Source organism: Eulemur rufifrons, chromosome 7, assembly GCF_041146395.1.
Source record: "Eulemur rufifrons isolate Redbay chromosome 7, OSU_ERuf_1, whole genome shotgun sequence".
Lineage (NCBI taxonomy): Eukaryota > Metazoa > Chordata > Mammalia > Primates > Lemuridae > Eulemur > Eulemur rufifrons.
In genome coordinates, this window is record NC_090989.1 from 286518083 (window position 1) to 286540829 (window position 22747).

Sequence of the window (22747 nt, forward strand, 5' to 3'; positions counted from 1 at the left end):
CGTGGACAGCCGAGGCCATGGCCGGTGCTCTGCGTGGCCAAGCCTGTGGCCCCGTGACCTCTGCCCTCTCAGGGGTCCCTTGTGAGGACTTTCTCGGGTGGGCGCCTCTGCCTTTCACGGGCTGTGGCACCACAAACATGGCCAGCGACTGTCCTCGCTGCTGTAACAGTGTCGTGTGTTTCTGTCCCACGGAACCTGCTGGGGTGCCATGTCTGAGACCGCGCAGCGGGGCAGGCTGCTGTCTGGCCCTCGGCAACGCTCGGGGAGGCCTGACGGCCGCGCTGCAGGCTGGGGGCCCCGCTTGGCGCCCCGCCTCTGGGGCTGCCGACCCTCCTGCGGGCCCAGGCTGGAGCCCGCAGCGTGTGTGGGGATGGGATCGCGGGGTCGCGCGCTCTACAGGGGAGGGAGTCTTCCCGGCAGACAGCTCCAGCCAAAGCAGGCAGCTCGGTCCTGCTGATTCGCACCCGCATCCCCGTCCGCTCCTCCCTCGCTGGGCTGGCGCTGGAGTCGCAGGGAGCAGAGCGAGGTCTTGCCCTGGGCACTTTCCCCCAGGCCTCTCAGCACCTGCTGCTGTTCTCTCTCTTCTTCCTCTCTGACCTCACCGTGCAGTCCCTCTGCACCGGCCCCTCTCCTCCGCTTCCCCAAGTGTGGGGGACACGGGTCGGCCACTGCGGTTGTCCCTTCTCCAGCTGACGCAGTGGGAGCCTCACCCTGTGTACAAGCCAGTGACTTCCAGGACTGGGTCTCCCGAAGGCTCCTGAGCACTTAGTGGGTGACAGGATCTGTACAGGCCTCTGGGGACAGTGGTCTCTGAGCCGGGGCCTCCTGCGGAGGTGGCCACAGCCTTTCCTGAGAGTGTGGTCTGCTCAGTGACGGGAAGGGTCCCGGGCCGGGCTGCCCAGGAGCGTCTTGCGTGCCAGTTGGGGGAAATCGTAAGGGGCGGGTTCCAGGCCAGGCAGTGAGGCGTGAGGACAGCCTGGGCCGCGAGTGCCCGAGTGTGACGGAGGCTCCAGGGGCCGGCAGGCCAGGCTGAGAGTCTCCACCCAGCGGGGGCTGCCACAGGGATTCCAAAGCAGGGAGGTGGCACGAATGACAGTCAGAGCTCTGAGCGTGGTGAGGGAGGAAGAGGTCAGAGTTAGGAGAACAGGTGGGCTCTTGTGATCAGATGATGCTCTTAGACCTTATACCCCTCTGCTGTGATCGCAGCAATCAGATAATACAGAGACAGTAAAAGGACCCAGCCAAGCAAAAAGCAAAGTCTCTGTGGACTAGAAACGGAACAGAAATCTACAGGGGCAAGAGACGGGACGGCGGAGACCCAGGCGCTAGGACGCAGCCTGGGAAGAGGCGGGTGGGCTGGTGTCTGCGTCCCCTTGGGGCACTGGGGAAGGCGCCTCACCCTGGAGGTGAGGGTGGCTCAGAGCAGGCGGGGCAGGCAGTTGGCTGGGCCCGTAACTCCCATGGGGTGGGGGGCTCTGGCCTGGGGGCTGGAGGGGGCGGGAGGGCGCGTGGTGAGGCGGGAGCAGCCCCAGCTCTGCGCCTGGCGCCCCGCAGCCGGCAGCACGGTGGGACCAGCCCCACGGCGGGACCAGCAGCAGCCACAGCTGCAAGGTGGAGTCTCTCCCAGAGAGGAGGAGGCAGCAGAACAAACACAATTGACTTTAACCTGAATATGCCTAAGGTCCTCAAAGGAGTGAAGGGGGAACCCATACGAAACACAAACGTATGAAAAAAGGCACCTAAGAACAAAGAATAGGTTAATTTGGAAAAGAACTGACTAGAGAACCTAGAAATGAAAAATGCAGTTATTTAAATTACAAAATGAAGGGTGGACTGTACACCGGGCAGGATCGGAGAGCGCGAGCAGGGAGCGGGAAGGAGGCGCCGGCAGACGTGGGCATGGACGGGAGCCAGCGTGGGCTGGAGCGGATGGTGCGTGCCCTTCCGCGATGCGTCCTGGACTCTGTGTGCCCAGAAGGCCGAGCAGGGGGAGCGGAGTAATTCCAGACACAGACACAGTATGAGAGACAGGACGTCTTAAAAGATACCCTAGAAAAACAGATTTCCTGCGAGAGAATGACTTCTCATGAGCAAGAGATGCTGGAAGGTCATAGAAAAATAACTCTGAAATACTGGGGCGCAGCTGCTCTTAGCCGAGAACTCTGAATCCAGGGAGCTGGGATTCAAGCGTGTAAAGACCCCTCAGACACAGATGTGAAGAGGTGACCACCCCCAAGATCATCTCTCTGTGAGGCTGTAATAGCAGCATAATCTGCAATGACAAAAACCTGGAAGTCACCTGACTGCTCATCATGGGGCATGGATGAGAAGTGTCATCTTGGTGCAGCAGGGACAATGATTGGCCCAGAACTACACGTATCAGCAGGATGAGCTCACAGACATAATGCTGAGCCAGCAAAGCAGGTTTCAGAATAATACGTAGTATGTGCTACTGTTTAAGGATGAGAACCATGCAAAACAATATTGCGTATTGTTTATGATGTGTATGCAGTAACAATGTAAAAGCTTGCGTGGGAATGATAAACACCAAATTCAGGACACTGCTTACCTGGGACAGGTGTTGGGAGATAGAGTGAGAGGAATGGGATTGGGGAGTTTTAGGTAGGGAAATTCAGCCACATGTTGATGTTTTATTTTTTAAGCTAGATGGTGGGTGCACAAAGTTTTGTTAAATTATTCATTATACCTTTCTAAGTGTTTAAAATATTATATAATTAAGGTGCCGGGCCCGGTGGCTCATGCCTGTAATCCTAGTGCTTTGGGAGGCTGAGGCAGGAGGATCGCTTGAGGTCAAGAGTTTGAGACCAGCTTGGGCAATAGCAAGACCCGTCTCCACAAAAAATAGAAAAATTAGCTGGGCATGGTGCCGCAGGCCTGCAGTCCCAGCGACTCAGAGGGCTGAGGCAGGAGTTTGAGGTTGCTGTGAGCTACGATGATACCACAGCACTCCAGCCTATGGGACAGACTGAGACTGTCTCAAAAAAAAAAAAAAAAAGAAGTGGATACAAAAAGATGAACTAAGTAAACATTGACTAAAAGAAAGCTTGTGTATTAATATCGGCCAAAAGAGGAATTAAGGTTAATAAAAAGATTAGTAAGAATAAAGGGGCTTGTTACATAATGATAAGAGGAAGACTCCACTGAGAACAGACTGCAGTCAGGAACTTACGTGGCCTAACAACGTGGCCTTAGAATATATCGAACAAACACTGACAGAATTAAAAGGAGAAAGAAACACTTTACCATCTTATAAGAGATCTAGAACACATCTGTCAAACTGAAGGATGAAGCTGACAGAAGATTAGAAAGGATGTAAATACACAAGCACGGTAAACGTGAGCCAGTTGGCACGTCGAGAACTGTCCCCAACAGATGGTGAAGAGAATATTCAGTATTTGGGGCACGTGGAACATTCACCAAAACTGACCATTTGTTAGATCATCCAGGAAATTCCTACAAATATTAAATGATTGCTATCCTACGGAGCACATCCTTGGTGTCATTTAAATAAATAGACACTATCAATGAAGTCATTTAGAATCTCCCGTATTTGTAAGTTAAAGGATTGAGTAGGTTAGTGGGGCAATCACAATGGCCACTACAAATATTTAGAACTGAACCGTATTAAACCTATACGATGAACCTGAAACAGTATTTAGAGGAAAATTATAATCTTCAATTATCAAAAATAAAGGGAAAACTAAAACAAGTACTCATTTTAAGATTCTAGCAAAAAGGATAATAAACGAAAGAAAAATCGAAAGCAGAAAACAGTGGTGATAAGAGAAGACATACATGATACAGATGACTAAAACACCAAGACAAATCCATAAAAATCATGTTCTTAAGAAGACTAATGAAGTAGGTAATTTTATAGCAAGGCTGATCAAAGGAAAAAAAACACAAAAATAACCCCAAAGGGAGTCATAACTATAGAGAAAGGAGATATTGTTCAAAATTCCAAGAGAATATTATGTCAACTTTGTGCCAATGGATTTGAAAACTTAGATGAAACATGCATGTTTATAGGAAAACATAAATTAGCTCAAGAAGAAAAAAACCGTGGACATTTCACAGCCATTAAAGAAACTGAATCTATAGTCAACACTGTCTTCCTGTCTCTCGGCCTGCCCTGAGCCTAGTCAGTTGTAAGGTGAGTTTTACCAGCCTTCAAGGAACAGATAATAACTCTTTTACTCAAACCATTTCAGAGAAGGGAAGAAATTATTTCATGAGTCTGGTACAACCTTGACACCAAAGCCATGCAAGAACAACGTGAGACGAGCAAAATGCAGACCAGAGTGTGAGCTCTACGAGGTAGGGTCTTGTCTGTCTACTGACCATTCCAAGCACCTGAGTATTGTCTGACACAGCAGGCATTCTGAATGTTTACTCAGGGAAATAATCTAAAATGATATATATGTAAATGTAAAATATATAAATGACATATGTGAATATAAAATATATAAAATAAAAATATATTAATATGTAAAAGAACCTCATAGCTAAACTGTGTTCATCCTGGTAATACAAGAATTTGCTAAAGTAATTCCTGATCTCTACAGGTTAAAGTAGAAAAGTAACTGTGTCAACAGATGCAGTAAGATGAAATATTGTAAAAGTCAACTTTCATTCATGATAAAAATATCATACTAAGAATTGATAGAACTTTTTTTTTTTTAAATCTGATGAAGAATATCTACAAAAACTGGTAGCAAGGGCGGGTGATAGCTAGTGAGGGGATGAAAATGTTCTGAAATTGACTGTGGTAAAGGTGGCATATATTTGTGGATACACTAAAAACCATTGAATTACACACTTTAAATGGGTAAGTTATATCTCAATAAAGGTGTTACTTAAAAGAGACTATAGCAAGCATCATAGCAATAAAATATTAGAAGTATTATTCTATTAAAAGAAAAACAAGGATGTCTAGTATTCAGGCAGTTGAAACAATGTAGTAAGAAAAAGAAAGGTGGAAAGACTGGAAAGAAATAGAAAAAATTGTCATTATTTGCAAATGATGTGCTTATGTACATAGAAAACCTGAGAGAATCTACTAGAAATGATGAGAGAATTTACCAGTGTTGCTGAACACGTGATCAATGTACAACAATAGAGTTTTTAAACCTGGAAACCACTAAAAGTGCCTATCAGAGGGAAAATGGATAAATGAAAGGAAAACTATGCATGGTTTACATGAATAAAGTAGATTTAATGTGTATCAACATGGATACAGTTCAAAGATATAATATTGAATGAAAACAGCAAGTTGATGAGTAACACATGTACTCTGGGCCTGCCCTGTGTGTGCTCAGCACACACACTGTATTCTGTTTGCAGATATGTGTGTGTGTGGCGTGTTAATGGAACTATAAAGGCTTGGATCCCTTCATCCAACAAGGGACGGATATCCAGAAAACACAAGGAACTCAAACAACCCAACAGCAAAAAAACAAATAATCCCAGTAAAAAGTGGGCAAAGGACCTGAATAAACATTGCTCAAAAGAAGACGTACAAATGGTCAACAGGTATATGGAAAAATACTCAACATCACTAATCATCAGGGAAATGCAAATCAAAACTACAATGAGATATCATATCACCCCAATTAGAATGGCTACTATCAAAAAGACAACAAACAAACAAAATGCCGGTGAGGATGCGGAGAAAAAGGAACTCTTATACATCGTTGGTGGGAATGTAAACCAGCACAACCATCATGGAAGACAATATGGAGGTTCCTCAGAAAACAAAAATCAGAACTCCCATACAATCCTGCAATCCCACTGTTGGGTATTTATCCAAAGGAAATCGTCATGTCAAAGGGGTACCTGCATCCTCATGTTTATCACAGGACTGTTCACAGTAGCCAAGATGTGGAATCAACCTCAGTGTCCATCAGCAGAGGAATGCACGGAGAAAATCTGCATATACACAGGGCAATACTATTCAGCCATAAAAAACAAAGAAATTCTGTCCTTTGCAGCAACATCGATGGAACTGGAGGTCATTATGTTAAGTGAGATAAGCCAAGCACAGAAAGACAAATATCACATGTTGTCACTCATATGTAGGAGCCCAAAAAAATGGATCTCACGAAGACAGAGAATAGAATTACAGGTACCAGAGGCTGAGAAGTATGTGTGGGTGGCGGAGGGAGGGGATGAAGCTCTAGAGGGTTGTTAGTGGGTACAAACGTACAGTTAGGCAGAAGGAATAGGTTCTAGTGTTTGATAGCACAGTAGGGTGGCCACAGTTAACAACAATATATTGTATATTTCAAAAGAACTAGAAGATAAGATTTGAAATGTTCCTACCACAAAGAAATGATAAATGTTCAAGGTGATGGATATCCTAAATACCCTGATTTTTCATTACACAATGTAAGCATGTACCAAAATATCACATGTACCCCATAAATATGTACAAATATGTATCCATAAAAAACAAAACCAAACTGAAAGTGGGGAAAAAAGACTGTGTCTGCACCAGATCCCTGGTCGGGGTCACCTGCAGGACGTAGGACCAGTGCAGATAGGGCCGAGTGTTAACAATTTCCGTTTGTGATTTTATTCTCTTGTACTTTTCCAAAAATACAAGTAGAAAAGAGAGACACGGGTTTGCTGATGAGGCGAGGATTGCGTTTCGCCAGGCTGTGAGGGGGGCAGGACCCTGGAGGGTCAAAGGCCCTGCTTCCGTCACGTGGCCATGAAGGGGCCACTCCCTGTGCTGAACCTCAGTCCCCTCCGCTGTGGACAGTGACGAGGGTGGCTCTGTGTCACCTCTCCACATTGTCCACCTTGCCTTTGCCCTTTTCCTGCTGGGAGGTCTCGTTCCGTTTCTGGCTGAAAACCTAGAGCATATTCATCCTTTGAGACCCAGCTCAGCAGCCATGTCCTTCTAGAAGTTTTTCTGGAGGACCCTGGGTTGCCAGGACCTTTGGAAGCACCGTCATCCAACACCCGAGTGTCTGTGCGCACGGATGTGGCGGGGTGCGTGTGGGCCCCGTGGGACGGCGGCAACCTGGGCGAGCCCCGCGGTGCTCTCTCCCCGCAGATCCTGACGGGAGAGGACTGGAACGCAGTCATGTACCACGGCATCGAGTCGCAGGGGGGAGTCAGCAAAGGCATGTTCTCCTCGTTTTACTTCATCGTCCTGACGCTGTTTGGAAACTGTATCCTTCTGTGGGGCCGGGGCACCAGGGTAGTTGGCGCTTGGCACCGTTTTCCCCGCGACCGCCTCTCGGCTCTCTCCGGAGGACCGGGGAGGGGACACGTCGGCTGTAGATGTGAAAGGTGCGTTCTCGGTTACGTCCATGTGGTGGACGTTCTGGGGGCGTCTGGAGGCCGAGGGGGCACAGGTTGGGGGACGCGGGGGCTGCACGGGGGGGTGTGCAGGGATGGGATGGGCGGGTTGGGCAGCGGCTCAGGGAAGACCTGGGAGCCTCACGGGAAGACGGAGGCTTTGAACACAGGGCGGCCAGTTTTCTCTTCCACTTTGATTTAATGGAGTAATTAAGTTTTGGAACTGGGCTTAAAAAACAAAACCTTCCCCTGCTGAAAACATAAACATTGCAGAAAAATATAATGAAAAGTTTTCTGTGGAGGACGACAGTTGGGCAGTTTCTGGACCTTGTGTCAGAGGGTGGGTGTGTGGGGTCAGAGGGTAGGTGTGTGGGGTCAGAGGGCGGGTATGTGGGGCTAGGACAAGCCCAGCAGCAGGTGGGAAGCTCTTCGTCAGGCAGGGGCTGTGATGGGCAAAGCATTGGGGCCAAGAAAAATCCAGAAGGAAAAGCTGCAGGGTTCACAGTGCAGAGTAGGGCAAGGCCATGAGAGGGCTGTCTCTGGTTCTCAAACCCACCTGGGCATCAGAGTCCCCCAGGTCCAGCAGGGCTGGGCTGGGGCCTGAGCATGTGCATTCCACCAGGCTGCCGGGGGTGCCCGTGCTGCTGATCTGGGGACCCCACTTTGAGAACCACTGTGGTAGAACATCCTGTGGGGCCCTGACGAAGGTCTGAGCTCCAGATGAACTCTGCGAGTTGTCACCTCACAGTCGGCCACCCTCTCTGCGTCACCTGCCATCTTCTCACACACAGCTCACCTCCACACACTTGGCCACTTTGCCTGTCTGTCCTTGTCTCTGCCTCTCGGCTCTTGTGCCCAGGGCTGAGCTTCTACACGTCAGACTCTGTTTCTCTTTGTTTCTGTCTCCCCGTCCTCTCCGTCCTCGCTCTGTCTCTCCTGGCCGCGCCCAGTGGGGACTCACCACCTCTCAGCTTCGTGTGTGGCCGTGGCGGGTCCTTCAGGTCACCGCTCAGGTTCTGGACCCTGGGGGGATCCAGCCTCCCCAGGAAGCTGAGTGAGAGGCCTGGGAAGGGGGAGCCCAGGAGCTTAGGGGAGCAGTGTGTGCCGTGGAGGTGGGTGGGCCCAGGGCTGGCGTTGGAGGGATCAAGGAGATGCCACCATGGTTGTCAGGGGGCAGAGGCTGCAGTGTTGGCCTCAGCTGGTGACCGGAAGGAGGTGCCGCGGCCCGAGACAGAGCAGTGGCTGCTGCTCACCACAGCTGAGTCTGACGCTGACACCTGGGCCAGGCACGTTGGCCGTGAGGCGCACCCCTCCCTGTCCAGTCAGTCACTCCTACTGTGCCTGTGTGTCCCTCTGTCTGGGTCTCAAGGGGCATGTCCCTTAGTCCTACTCTCCGGGCATGGAAAGGCCTTGGGGGGTGTCCGAGGCTGGGTTGGTACCTGGAGCTATTGTCTGGGGTCGGCCTGGCCTCAGTGCCTGGTGACACCGGCTCCCAGAGCGCCAGGGAGGGGGCGTCTGCCAGCTGGAGAGGGGCCTGACCTACAGGGGTCATTGCTGTTGGCCTCATAAAGAGCCATCTGCTGTCTGGGCCTGGCACAGGCCAGAGCCGCCGGGAGAATGGCCACAGCCTGGGCAGGGTGAGTCCCCAGGCTGCAGAGAAATGGGCTCGATGACATGGGGCACAGGGTTCTGATGGGGGCAGTATTCTCCCCCGGGGGATGCTTGGCAGTGTCAGAGTCGTTTTGGGGAGTCAGAGCTGAGGGGGAGGGGCTGCTGGCAGGAGCGGCGCTGAGCCAGCAGAGAGTGGACCCTGCTGCGGAAAACAGTTCCGCGGAAGTGCCGCCTGGCAGGGAGGGAGCCCGGGACACGGCTCCTGAGAGGAGTGTCAGCAAGATGGTGGCTGGAGGCGCCTGGCTGTCATCCTCCTGACGAAAAAGGACCCAGGTGGTGAATAAACAGCCAAAGTTTGATGGGAGAGCGGCAGGGGGAGCCCTGGGGTGCAGTGGGGGGGTGGAGATGCACCCAGGGGGGCAGCACGGAGGCCCCCCCGGCCTCGCAGCTCTGTCTCCCCACCTGGACTGCATCTGCCTGGAGCAGGAGGGACTCCCCGTTGCAGGGAAAAGGTGAGTGGAGGATCCCACCACCCCACTGCCGCTGCAGACACCTGCAGTCCTCGCTGCAGGAGACCCCTGCCGTCCTCACCGACCCGAGCCCTGGTGAGGAGCTGCTGGGAACTCACGCAGCTCCTTTCCCCAGGGCCTAGGAGCATGGGGGGCACTCCCCACCCCATCCCCCCACTGGGAGTCAAGCCGCTGCTGCAGGTGCCCTCTGGAGACCAGAGCTACCTCTGGGGCACAGGGGACCGGTAGCCACTGCACCTCTGTGGCACTAGGGCTCCGTCGTCGTCATGCCAAGCACACACGGGTGGCCGAGTGCCACAACCCCAGCTGCACGGAGCTCGGGCCCAGGATCAGCTGACACTCTGCTCCTGCAGGAAACCCAGCCCCCACTGCCAGACTTCCAGCCAAAGGAACAGTACGCCCTGGGCGACCCTGCCCTCGAGCAGGCCGGACCGCTGTGTGTCCTCCCCCAGGCAGGGAGGCCGCTATGCCCCTGAGCAGCTGATACGCCCCCAGACGCACGTAGGACCTGAACAATAGCCCACAGCAACTGCAGACGTACCCCTGACCTGCCCAGGGGCCCTGAGCCCCCAGGGAGGGCCTGAGAAACAGTCCCGCGGGCTGCCCCGGCGAGTGCACCGTCGGGCCAGCCAAGCAGCCAAGGGCCCGTGTCCTGGACCTGAGAAACAGCCCTGTGGGCCACTCCCCACAGAAAAGCCCCCAGGACAGCCAAGCAGCCGTGTGCCTGCATCCTGGGCGTGAGAAACAGCCTCGTGGGCCCCTTCTGGTGGACAGGACCCCAAGCCAGCGGAGCAACTGTGTGCTTGTTTCCTGAGCTGGAAAAGCAGCCCTGTGGGCCACCCACAGCAGACATGCATCTAGGCCAACGGAGAAGCCATATGATCATGTCCTGGGCCCTTCTCTGATGCCAAAAACCAGATAAGGACGACGACAACAATAACAACAACAAAAACTAGGCCAATGCAGGTGAACATAGATTCAAAGATCCTCCACAAAATGCTAGCAACCCAAATCCAGCACTACGCCAGAGACACAGTACACGGTGACCCGGTGGGATTTATCCCAGGAATGCAGGGACGGTTCAACACACACAAATGAACAGACACCACCAGTCACAGCAGTAGGATGAGGGACAAAAGCCATACCATCATCTCAATAGATGCAGAAAGAGCTTTGGATAAAATTCAACATCCCTTCATGATAAAATCTCTTAATGAATTAGGTATAGAAGGAAAGTATCTCAACATAAAAAGGTTGCATATGACAGACCCACAGCTAACATCTTACCCAGTGGAACAAGACAAGGATGCCCACTCTCTCCACCCTTAGCATGGACCGGACTCCTCACCAGAGTGAGTCGGGAAGAGAAAGCAGGAAAGGGCATCCAGATGGGAAGGGAGGAGTCAGACCCCCAGTGAATAAAATATTTTTTCCACAGCAAAAAAAAAAAAAAAAAGGAGGAGTCAGCTTGTCCCTGTTTGTGAATGACACGATCTTATATGCAGGAAAAGCTAAAGACCGCCAAAATACTCTTAGAACTTATAAAAAAATTCAGTAAATTTGCAAGATATAAAATTAATATGCAAAAATCAGTAACATTTCTATACACAAACAGTGAACTAGCTGAAAAAGAAATAAAGGCAATCCCATTTACAAAAGCTACAAAAATATAAAATACCTAGGAATGAATTTAACCAAGGAGTTGGAAATTCTCTTTGAGGAAACCACAAAACACTGATGAAAGAATTGAAGAGGACGCACACACTGGGAAGACACCCACCCTCATGGTCACAATTGGTATCGTTGGAATGACAATACTGCCCGAAGCAATCTACAGACTCAATGCAATCAAAATACCGATGACAAGCATAACCACATTTATTTAAGAATGTATTCCAATATCAAACAGCAAATCTCAACAACGCTAAACTGCAATTACTTTTGCACCAGCCTAATAATTCTGTATAGTGTTTTCAGTGCAGGTACCACAAATGGGAAAAACCAAAATGGGTAAAAATAAAGGAAATTTTTAATGAAAAAAAAATACCAATGACATTATTCACATAGAAATAGAAATAAAATTCTAAAATTTGTATGAAACCACAGAAGACCCCAAATAGCCAAAGTGATCCTGAGCAAAAAGAGCATGGCTGGGGCGTCACGGCACGAGCCCATGTCGTGACACGGCCAAGTGGACCTGGCACGAGAACCGGCAGGTGACCAGTGAAACAGAATGAAGGACCCAGAAATCCACGTCTGCAGCCAGCTGATTTTTGACAAAGGTGCCAAGAATACTCAGCTGGGAAAGGACAGTGTTTTCCACAAATGGTGCTGGGGAAATGGGACATCCACACGCGCTGCTCACCCTGTGTAAAAATAAAATGGATCAAAGACCTAAATGTAAGACCCCAATGATAAAGCACGAGAAGAAAACAGGGAAAGCCCCAGGATGTTTGTCTGGGAAAAGACTATGACTGAGACCCCAAAAGCATAGGCAGCAAAAGCAAAAATAAACAACAGGGATTACATCAAACTAAAAAGCTTCTGCGCAGCAAAGGAAAAAACCAACAGCAAAACGACAACCTGCAGAATTTGAGAAAATATTTGCAAACTACTCATCTGACGGGGGATTAATATCTAGAATATGCAGAAAACCCCCAAAGCCCCACAGTTTTATTCATCAGTCTTTCAAAGGGCTAATGGCGGACTCAAAAGGGCTAAAAGTAATTGAATCAGAAGCTTTAATATACGTCAGCTGTTACTCCAATGGTCGCTATTGCTGTACTGATAAAGACGCTCACAGAATCCTTCATTTTCAGCCATTTTAAATAAATTATTTTCTCGTCCTTCAGATTAAAATCTGGAAAATAAAGCTTTGGCCACAAGAGCTAAAAACCATGCACCTACTTGAATATTGTTAATTGACTGGGCTTAAAACGTTACTTGAGCAACATTGTTTTTTTTTCTCTTCGTTGGGGTTGCGGAAACGGCTGCTGGAAACTCTGGTGTTGCGGGTGGGACCTGGTAATCGTTAATCAAGTTGAGCTCAGCAAACAAAAATTCAAAGCAAAACAGTTTCGATCATAAACCTCACAGAACTGCAGCCTCCGTCTCAATGTTGACATTCATGTGACTGATTGCCCGTCGGAAAAGGTCTTTCCTCAAGCCACTGGTTTGGCTCACCGGACTGATACATTCTTACAGTCTCCTACAAAAAAATCTTCCCACGGGGATGAATTTCTTCATTTCCCATGTGATGATTCATTGGTCGTGTCTTCTTTTCTCCTCAAAGTGCATAAACTAGTAAAGTCAAGGGGAAGGCGGTCGGCGGAAAAGGCTACAGCGTCACCTTTCCAAAAAATTGCAGATTCTGTCAGTTGTGGTTCCGTTCTTTATAAAACGTGGTCACTTTCTTGATCGCCTCTTATATTTATACCTCTTCTATGTCTCCTAAAAATAAGTCTCAGTAGCCTGCCTGGTGAAATGCAGGTGAGACTCCAGCTTCAGATACTGAAGTCTGTTCCGGTTGTCGGGGGCACAGGGCCCTACGGGGTCGGCAGGGCTCAGCGGGAATCTCAGCCGCCAAACTCCGCATCCCCTGAACGTTGTGCATCCCGTCTGTTCCGCTGTCTCAGCCTCCCCTCCCCCCTGGCGTGACCCACCTCTGCATCGCCCTCTTGGAGGACGGAGCCCGTGCAACTTGAAAACCCACTTCAAACTGTGCAGGGTGCAAACCCTTTTCTGCTTTGGACACAGCAGGACAGGCTGGTGCTCCCCTGCGGCTGTGGCTGTGACTGCAGCTCAGCAGACGGAGGTCCCCTGAGAGACTTGCCCGTGTGGGGACCCTCCAGCGTGGATTGTTTAGTGCAGCCCCAATTTCAGAAAGTGTCATTCTTTTTCAATAAAAACAAATGATCAAACGTGAAAAAAGGTAGCTTCAGGCAATGGAAGAGTTCCTTTCGCTGGGAAAACAGTGACTCAGGACTGAACAAAGGCCCCTCCCGGAGGATTCGAGGAAGGGGCGGCTCCCCAGGCCTGCGCCGGGACCCACCTTGTGGCTTCGGCGTTCTCGTTTCCAGAGGGGTTGTGGCCCCCCTCACGCCGGCTCCGGGGGTCCGTGTGAGGTGTGGGTGCAGCGCTGGCCACGGAGACTGTGCTGCCTGCTGTCCTCGTGGCTCTGGCCTTCCCTGCTGCTCCAGAAGGGAGCACTTCACACAGAGGTGCCTCGACGTCGCGTGGGAAAGGGGGCGGAAGGGAGAGGACGCACGGGGCAGGTGTCTGTGAGCCTGGGGCCTGGGATTTGCTGGTCACAGGCGGGGTTTCATGTTCACGTCTGTCCCAGGGGGTCTCGGCTCCCAGGGCCACAGGTAGGGGAGCCCCGTCTCCAGCCTGTGCAGGCAAGTGTCTGTCGGGAGGCCAGAAACTGGGGGGCAGATGCAGACTGTGCCCTCGTTAGGCAGCACAGCCCTGAAGGCAGCCCCGAAGAGCCGGTTTGGGGGGGTTCACGTGGGCGTTGGGGAGGTCGGGCGACGTGAGGCCGAGTGAAGGAAGAGCGGGCAGAGAGGCTGGTGCCAGGGGGGCCAGCAGGGCCCTGGCGACGGCCTGGGTGTATCTGGGCATGACAGGGGCCTGGGGGCTGCTGGGGCCAAGGAAAGGGTGCTGGAGGTGGTCGGGATCTAGGAGGGTGGGGGCCCCTGTTTTCCGTGGGGGAAGCCCTGGTGTGATGGTGGGATGGTGTCGGGGGCAGAAGGTTCCCTTCCTTAGCTGGAGCCAACCAGACACGCTGCTCAATGTCTTCCTGGCCATCGCTGTGGACAACCTTGCCAATGCCCAGGAGCTGACCAAGGTAGGCCGGGCCACCACCTGCACCTGTGTGCAGGGAGGGGCTGGGGGTCAGGCCGCAGGCCGCGGAGTCCTGAGGAGGGCCAGGTCCTGGCTGCTGTCCCGGAACGTCTCCTCGGGGCCCAGAGAGGCAGACTCGGCTGCTGCTCAGAGGTGTGGGCGGAGCAGACGCGAGGGGGAGGCCTGAACAGGCGGGGTGGGGTGTCGGGGGCGGGGGGCTGGCTGGAGGGACCCCAAGGCGCATCAGCCGGTGTAGGTGCGCGATACTTGGGAGGCGTCGCCTCAGAGAAGAGGACACATGAGGGGGTCCCCGGGAGCGCAGAGAGGGGACCCCTGTGGTGTCCTGGCTGGTGGCCCCGTCTCAGCACGTCTGGGCCACAGCAGGGCGGCTGCTGCTTCGGGCAGTGCCCAGCGTGTGCCGTTCAATATTCATGTCTCATCCCCGAGCCTGGTGGGGACTGTGATTGTGCACATTTCCCGCTGGGGCTCCCCGCAGATGACACAGCCCCTGCTGGTCACCCCAGTCCTGGACACTGTGGCTTCTGTCTTGGCCTCAAGCTTGCGCTTCAGCTCGAGCCCTGGCTCCCAGCATGGGGGGGCGCAGCACACGCTGTGTGTTGGCATGTGCCTGTGTGTGTGCCTTTCTGTGTGCATGCCGCCATGTGTTCTCCTCCCTGGACAGATGTGTGCGTGTGCCTCTGTGCGCATCTCTGCCTCACGCAGTTCCCTCCCCGCAGTCCCGTGCTTCCCACGTCTCAGCAGCTTCCCGTTCTGGGGCGGAGAGAGGCAGGTGCTTTGGGCAGGTGCTTTGGGCAGGTGTGTGCCACGGTGCTTCTGCGTGTGCTGTGCAGGTGTCTCGGCTCCACCCCAGCCCTGGGAGGGGACACGGCCACCTGCAGTGTGTCTGCCGCCCCTGAGCCTCCCTTCTGCTCGGACTTGCTCCCGCGCCACTGTGGGTCTAGACTTCTGCCTGGCTCTGGCCTCTGGCTGCTGCCTGTGTCTGTCGTCAGCCTGGGCCGGACCAAGACTCGCCGTCCAGGCACGATCGGAGAATGGCCAAGGCCCTGGCGGGGCTGCTGGGCTCAGGGCACCTGTGTGCCCAGAGCTGCCCGGGGCAGGGCTGTGCAGGAGCACTGAGGCTCCCGCCGTCTTCTCAGGCTCTCCGTGAGCGAGGACACGCCGAGCCAGTGATGTCCTTGGGCCCTGTGTCCCTGTACACATAGCCCCCCGTGGTGGCCCCCTGGGGGAACCACCCTAATTTAGGGCTCTCCCTGCCTTGAGGATTGGGGCCTGCCTGCGTCTGCCTGGGGTGTTTTCTGGGCTGGCCACGAGCCCCAGAGGGCAGGCCTTGGCTTTTTCCTTCCTTTGTACGCCCACTAAGTACCATTACTTATTTTTTGAAGTGGGAATAAATTCAAGTTGAATTTGTTTGTAGGCCTTTCAGGGGACTTTAGAACAGTCCTTGGAGTGGTTGGTGACGTCCCTTCCCCAGAGGGTGGAGCCCGGTCATTAGGGAAGGGCCTGGGAGTGGGTGTTGTGTGGTGGATCCGCCTGAAGTTTGAAGGCCTCTCCATGGTGGGAAGGCTAGAGGCAGCTAATGGGATTTAATTGTTGCCATTATTGCGCCCCCTAAGAGCAGATACAAGGACATTTTGGGGGATGCTGGGAATGCCAGCTCCCAGAGCAGCCGGGTGGGCCTGGCTAGGTGGCCTCCGAAGTCCAGAAGGATGACATGGCGGTCTCAGCGTCCTTTCCGGGGCCTGTGGGCTCAGCTCTAAGCTATTTATCCAGAACGGAGGAGCAGAGCACGTTGGTTTTGTTCAGTGACCTGGGGTCAGGCCAGAGGGTCTGTGCAGTTGTCCAACCCCTTCCCAGGCAGGGGCAGAGGCAGGACAGGGTGTCTGCGCACACGTGCACCTGCCCAGCCCGGTGGCAGAAGCCAGGGGAGCACAGGGCCAGGCTCTGCAAGTGGCCATCGAGGTGTCGGGGAGACAGGGGAGAGCTTCCCACAGTTACAGCTGGGACAGGTAGACAGACGTGACTGATACGTCCAGGTAGGAAGGTGCAAAGGGAGCAAGTGGTCCCACCCGTCCCCAGCCCCAGGTGCAGAGCTCTGCCCCTTGCCCTTGCTCATGGCTCCTCAGGAGAGGGCCACTCTGTGCAGGTGTGACAGGTGCTCCTGGAAGGGCAGGTGGGACAAGAGGAGGGACATATTTGCATTTGGCAGGTTCCAGGTGCCACAGCAGAAGCAAGCAGAAACGTCCAGGCAGCAGGCGGGACCTGGGCTGGGGGGCGGGAGTCGGGCTGGGGGGCGGGATTTGGGCTGGGGGGCGGGACCCGGGCTGGGGGGCAGGCACAGACGCGGGGGCTGGTCAGCACCTGGGCGATGGTGCTGAGGCAAGAACCTGCGGGCTGCTACCTTGGAGGCAGCCGTAGGGGGGAGGCCCTCAGGGTGCCAGAGAGACTGTGTGGAAGGGCGCTCAGTGCCAGGTCATGGGTGGGCTGTGCTGACACAGGGGCTGGCTGCCCGGCCCCGCGGTACAGAGGGCAACAGGGACGTGGCGGCTGCAGGAGGAAGAGCTAGTGGCGTTAGAGCGGCTGCAACACCATGCAAAGCACCTGGACGTTTCTCTTTGTTGAAACAGGATGAAGAGGAGATGGAAGAAGCAGCCAATCAGAAGCTTGCCCTGCAAAAGGCCAAAGAAGTGGCGGAAGTCAGCCCCATGTCTGCTGCGAACATCTCCATCGCTGCGTAAGGCTCTTGGGGGCGAATTGTGGGGGGCAGTGGGCTGCGACGGGGTCCCCTGGCTGGCCCGCACCAGGGCGCCCGACTGGGGGTGTGTGAGAGCACAGGCCCCGTCCCTGCGGGAGCCCCAGAGCGGGGTGTTCCCAGAGGAGCCTCCGGGGGCTTCTCTCCGCCTGGGCAGGGGCAGGTGTGGCCAGGCACAGCCCCCACGTGGAGGGTGGCGGGTCTCGGCCACAGCATTTCCTCCCCGACGGTCTCAGGGTGCTCCAGGGCACCCTCCCGGGCAAAGCCTGAGAATCAGTCAGGGGTAGGAGTCAATATATTGATTTATACACAGTTTTTCAAAAACGTATTTTGTGAGCCGAGAGATTCTGGGTGGTATCTCAGCCCAGGAGATGTCATGCAGTTTCCAGAAGTGTGTCCCCAAGCGTTTGGCGTTGGGACAGAGTTCAGGGAAGTTCCTGTGGGGAACACGGGTCGTCCTGCAGTGTGCCTGGACCTCAGGCACACGCAGAAGCACGTTTGGAGGTGTTCAGGGTTTCAGGGTTTGGGCAAAGTGCCCAGACCGGGGCCAGAGCCTGCAGTGGGCTGTGGAGAGGCCAGGCCCTGGGAAGGGAGGCAGGAACGTCTCGCCCACGTCCTGGTCGCAGGGTGGGCCACGGGCTGGGCCACAGGGGAGCAGGCGCTCCCTGGCAGCTTGTTCTCCGGGCCAGGCTGGGTCTAGCCCTGGAACCGCTGCTCCGTCTGCTGCACAGCTGCCCACAGCACCTCGCGTTTCCCACACCGGTCAGTGCACCCCGCTCTTCAGCCGGCACTGGCCCTGGCTGTGGCTGTGTGAGCACAGACGGGGAGGTAACTCGGGCGTCTGCACTGCCGAGTGAGCATGTTGGCACGTGGGCGAGTGTGTGCCTGTGAGAGGGGCACAGTGGGCACGTGTGAGTGTGTGTGCTGTGTGTGTGTGTGAGTGCACGTGTGTGTGTGCACACCCGTAGCGGCCCTATTCCTGCCTGGAGGTCACCAGGGAAAGGGCATTGGTAGAGGACCCGTGTCTTGGCCAGCCAGAAAGCCCTGCCTTTGGGGGAGAAGCAGCTAGAAGAGGTTGCAGCCCCTGCAACTCGGACAGGGGTGGGAGGGGCCCGCAGCAGAGCCAGGCAGGCCGTGGACATGGTGGCCGTCACTCAGACGGCTGCTGGGGGGTTCCGTGCGCAGTTGTCTAGATGTTCTGATGTTTCATTGTCTGGCCAGTTCATTTATTTGGTCCGTTAGCCGTTTAGCGGATCTAACTTGGTTCCTCCGTCCTGGGGTTGCTGTGAGGAGGTGACTGGGACTCGGTGGACGTCCCTCTCACGCCGCACACTGCCAGCTCGGCAAGGGGGTGGTCGCGGCAGGGAGGGTGGCGGATGAGTCCTGTTTAGCACTTGCCTTCTCTGCTGCTCCCGCGGTGAGCGCTTGTCCCTCTGCCCCTGCTGCCTGCCAGGGCTGCCTGCTCCCTGGGGCTTTGCGGGCGGGTGTCCACGCCCACGCGGGCTGCGGCCTTGGAGAAGAGAGTGTCGGGGCTCTGGGCACAGCCATGGAAAGTTCGTGAGGCTGCCGGAAAAGGGAGTCTGGACGCTCTTCCTCCTCTGCCAGCCCATCCCTGTTTGGAGACGCAGCCGTGTGGGAACAAGGCTGTGGACGGGCATCCTCACATGCGGGGTACACGTGATGCCAGCTGTTGGCCCCAGCACCGTGCTGATGCCTAAGTGGGGAAAGTGCTTTTCTCCTGAGGGCCCATCGGTGGCTCCAGAGCTGGGTGTCATCTGTGTCACAGCCCTCACGCTCAGGAAGGGGTGGCCGGCCCGAGCCAGCCTGGGGTGTGTCCAGGTGTTAGCCCTGTGTTCCCCATCTGGGGTCAGCTGTGGGTCCTCCAGGCTCTGCCTGGGACGCAGCTTCGGGCCTTTATCTTGTGTGGTGGGTCCTCAGAGCAGCTGTCCGCACGACAGTCGGTCACCATGAGAGACCCTGCAGGATCCTCCCTCTGGGGAGTGAGGGGGACCCGTGCCCCGGGTGGGGTGGGGCTCCGGGTGGGCAGGTGGTGGGTGCCAGCGTGGCTGCTGCTGTTCGCTGGTGGTGTGCTGAGCCCACCCAGGGCCGAGAGCTGTCTGTCGTCGGTTGCTCCTACTCCCGGTTCCTGTTCTGGTGGGACGGTGGGACGGGCAGCGCCTGCTCCTCCCCGCATTCATTTCTACATCTCTGAGCTGCAGGGCTGCAGCAAGAGCAATGCCCCTGAAGTGTCCCTGGCTCTGAGCCTGCCGCCACGGCTGTGCCACGTGGGCTGTGGGAGGGGCGCTGCGGGGTGTTCTTAGTGGCACCTTAGGTGCTGAGAGGACCCGTGGTGTCCTAGTGTTTGAGAGGCTCCCAGTGATGCTCTGTGTGTCTTGACACTGACGACGCGGGAGTCCAGTGTCAGAGGACGCTGAGGTTGGGTGGGGCTGGGTCTTTGGCCTTAGGTGACAGCTGCTTCCGACTCCTGGGAGGGAGGGGATGCTAGGCTCCAGGTCACTTCCTGATTCCCTCTGTGGTGTCACCTTTGTCCCCCCTCGGCTTTCTGAACACTGACACTCACACACACTCACATCCTCACATCCTCACACACACACTCACATCCTCACACACAGACTCACATCCTCACACACAGACTCACATTCTCACACACACACTCACATCCTCACACACACACTCACATCCTCACACACAGACTCTCATCCTCACACACAGCCTCACATCCTCACAGACTCACATCCTCACACACAGACTCTCATCCTCACATCCTCACACACAGACTCACATCCTCACACTCAGACTCACATCCTCACATCCTCACACACACACTCACGTCCTCACACACAGACTCACATCCTCACATCCTCACACACACTCACATCCTCACATCCTCACACACACACTCACATCCTCACACACAGACTCACATCCTCACACACAGACTCACATCCTCACACACACACTCACATCCTCACACCCTCACACACAGACTCACACCCTCACACACACACTCACATCCTCACACACAGACTCTCATCCTCACACACAGCCTCACATCCTCACAGACTCACATCCTCACACACACACTCACATCCTCACATCCTCACACACAGACTCACATCCTCACACACAGACTCATATCCTCACACACACACTCACATCCTCACATCCTCACACACAGACTCACATCCTCACACAGACTCACACCCTCACACACAGACTCACATCCTCACACACACACTCTCACATCCTCACACACAGACTCACATCCTCACACACAGACTCACATCCTCACACACAGACTCATATCCTCACACACACACTCACATCCTCACATCCTCACACACAGACTCACATCCTCACACTCAGACTCACATCCTCACATCCTCACACACACACTCACATCCTCACACACAGACTCACATCCTCACATCCTCACACACACACTCACATCCTCACATCCTCACACACACACTCACATCCTCACACACACACTCACATCCTCACACACAGACTCACATCCTCACACACACACTCACATCCTCACACCCTCACACACAGACTCACACCCTCACACACACACTCACACCCTCACACACACACTCACATCCTCACACACACACTCACACCCTCACACCCTCACACACACACTCACATCCTCACACACACACTCACATCCTCACACCCTCACACACAGACTCACACCCTCACACACACACTCACACCCTCACACACAGACTCACATCCTCACACACAGACTCACATCCTCACATCCTCACACACAGACTCACACCCTCACACACACACTCACATCCTCACACACACACTCACATCCTCACACCCTCACACACAGACTCACACCCTCACACACACACTCACATCCTCACACACAGACTCACATCCTCACACACACACTCACATCCTCACACCCTCACACACACACTCACACCCTCACACACACACTCACACCCTCACACACACACTCACATCCTCACACACACACTCACATCTGCACACACAGACTCACATGCTCACACTCAGACTCCCACAGTCACACATGGACTCACACCCTCACACAGTCACTGCCATGAATAGACTCACACTGTCACACACCCATACAGTCACATACTCATGCACTCACAGTCTCACAATGTATGCCCTCAGACATGCTCTCACACACTGCCTGACACACGGATCCGCAGTCTGTTACCCACACTCACGCTGGACTCATACGCTCACCCACTCACCCCCATGCATATCCTCACATTTTAACACAGTCACATGGATTCGTACCCTCTCACACCCCTGCACTCTTACAGACTCACAGCCTCACACACAGACTCACCCCCTCTTACCAACTCACAGCCTCACACACAGATTCCCACAGTTTCACACACACAGTCGTGTCCTAATGCTGACCCACAGCTTCTCTCACACACACGCACAGGCTCGTACTCTCACGGTCTCACCACTCAGTCTCATGTTTTCACAGCGTCCCACAGGTTCACTCACAGTTGCTCACACTCACACACTCATACGCTCACGTGCCTGTTTGCACCAGAGCATGCGGGCAGCTGAGCTGCTTTGAGCTCCTCACAGATGTGCAGAGAGTCTGGCCTTGAGAAGGAGCAGCTGCAACCCTGCCTGGCCTCCCCGGGGAAGTCAGTGTGAAGGGAACTGGCTGTAAAGAGACCTTGGTTTCTCTCTGTCGGTTTTGGGAAGGCTTCTTGGAAAGTCACTTGGAAATGGCTGGAGTGACACCCAAAGGGAAGGTGGTTGGTGCGGGAGCCCAGTTTGTACCTGGCCTTCATGAACTGGAGCTGCGAGGTGGGGGCGGGCAGACCGGGGTGGGGAGCAGGGGCTCCCTGGGAAGGCAGGATGGTGCAGCAGCACCTCGGGGACGGGCACCCTTGCCTCTGGCGTCAGCCTGCTCCGCGCCGCGTGGGAGGCAGGGAGATCGCATGGGAGCCTGCCCCGCGGCAGTGTGCGGAGGCGGTTTGGGATCGCAGGAGAGGCAGCGCTGGCCCTTCAGGGGCCGAGGGCACCAGGAGTGGTGGAGGGGCCCTGAGGTAACTGCTTCTTGTCTTCCAGCTACTGTGGGGTTTGCTGTGTTCACTTTGGCCTCACTTTTCTGCACACTGGGGACTGGTGCTCAACTTCTCCCTTACCCGAGGTCTCGGCCGGTGCCCTTCCGACGGACGCATCCCTGCCTCCTGCCAGGTGCACACGGCAGCCTGCGCTCGCACGGATTCGGCTCACGGGTGTTGCTAGTGTCTCTCGGGACTTCCTCTCTGGTTTTCTCACTTCTGTTCTGTTCTGTTTTTTGCATGTGCAGTTTTGTAAAGCAAACTCGAGGTACTGTATCTCGCAGCTCATCTGTCTTCAGCGTAAACTCACCGTGAGTCGCTCTGCTACAATATTCCATCCATGGCTTCACGATAACCACATGCAAACACCTTCCCTCCACTCCTAACTCTGCTTTCCCACCTCAAGTCATTTGCTTCATGGGCGGCTCCAGGCAAGCCTTCCGTGGCCTGGGTGGGGAACGGTGGGCTCGCTCCCTCACGCCCCAAGTCCTGTTCACAGGGTCAGACCTTTCTGAGCTCAGCCCCTCTCGTCTTCCCTCCTGGACTCTGTCGTTTTGTCT

The 22747-nt window shown here is 54.4% G+C and overlaps 1 protein-coding gene across 2 annotated transcripts in view; it reads left to right on the forward strand.

The window, feature by feature from the left end:
- Window positions 1-22747, forward strand: part of CACNA1B (calcium voltage-gated channel subunit alpha1 B) — a 187868-nt gene that overhangs the window by 76838 nt on the left and 88283 nt on the right. For both annotated transcript variants that reach the window (XM_069477199.1, XM_069477200.1), the window contains exons 16-18: window positions 7082-7199; window positions 14249-14316; window positions 16958-17064. In XM_069477199.1, coding sequence (XP_069333300.1) covers window positions 7082-7199; window positions 14249-14316; window positions 16958-17064 — 293 coding nt within the window. The remainder of the gene's footprint in view (window positions 1-7081; window positions 7200-14248; window positions 14317-16957; window positions 17065-22747) is intronic.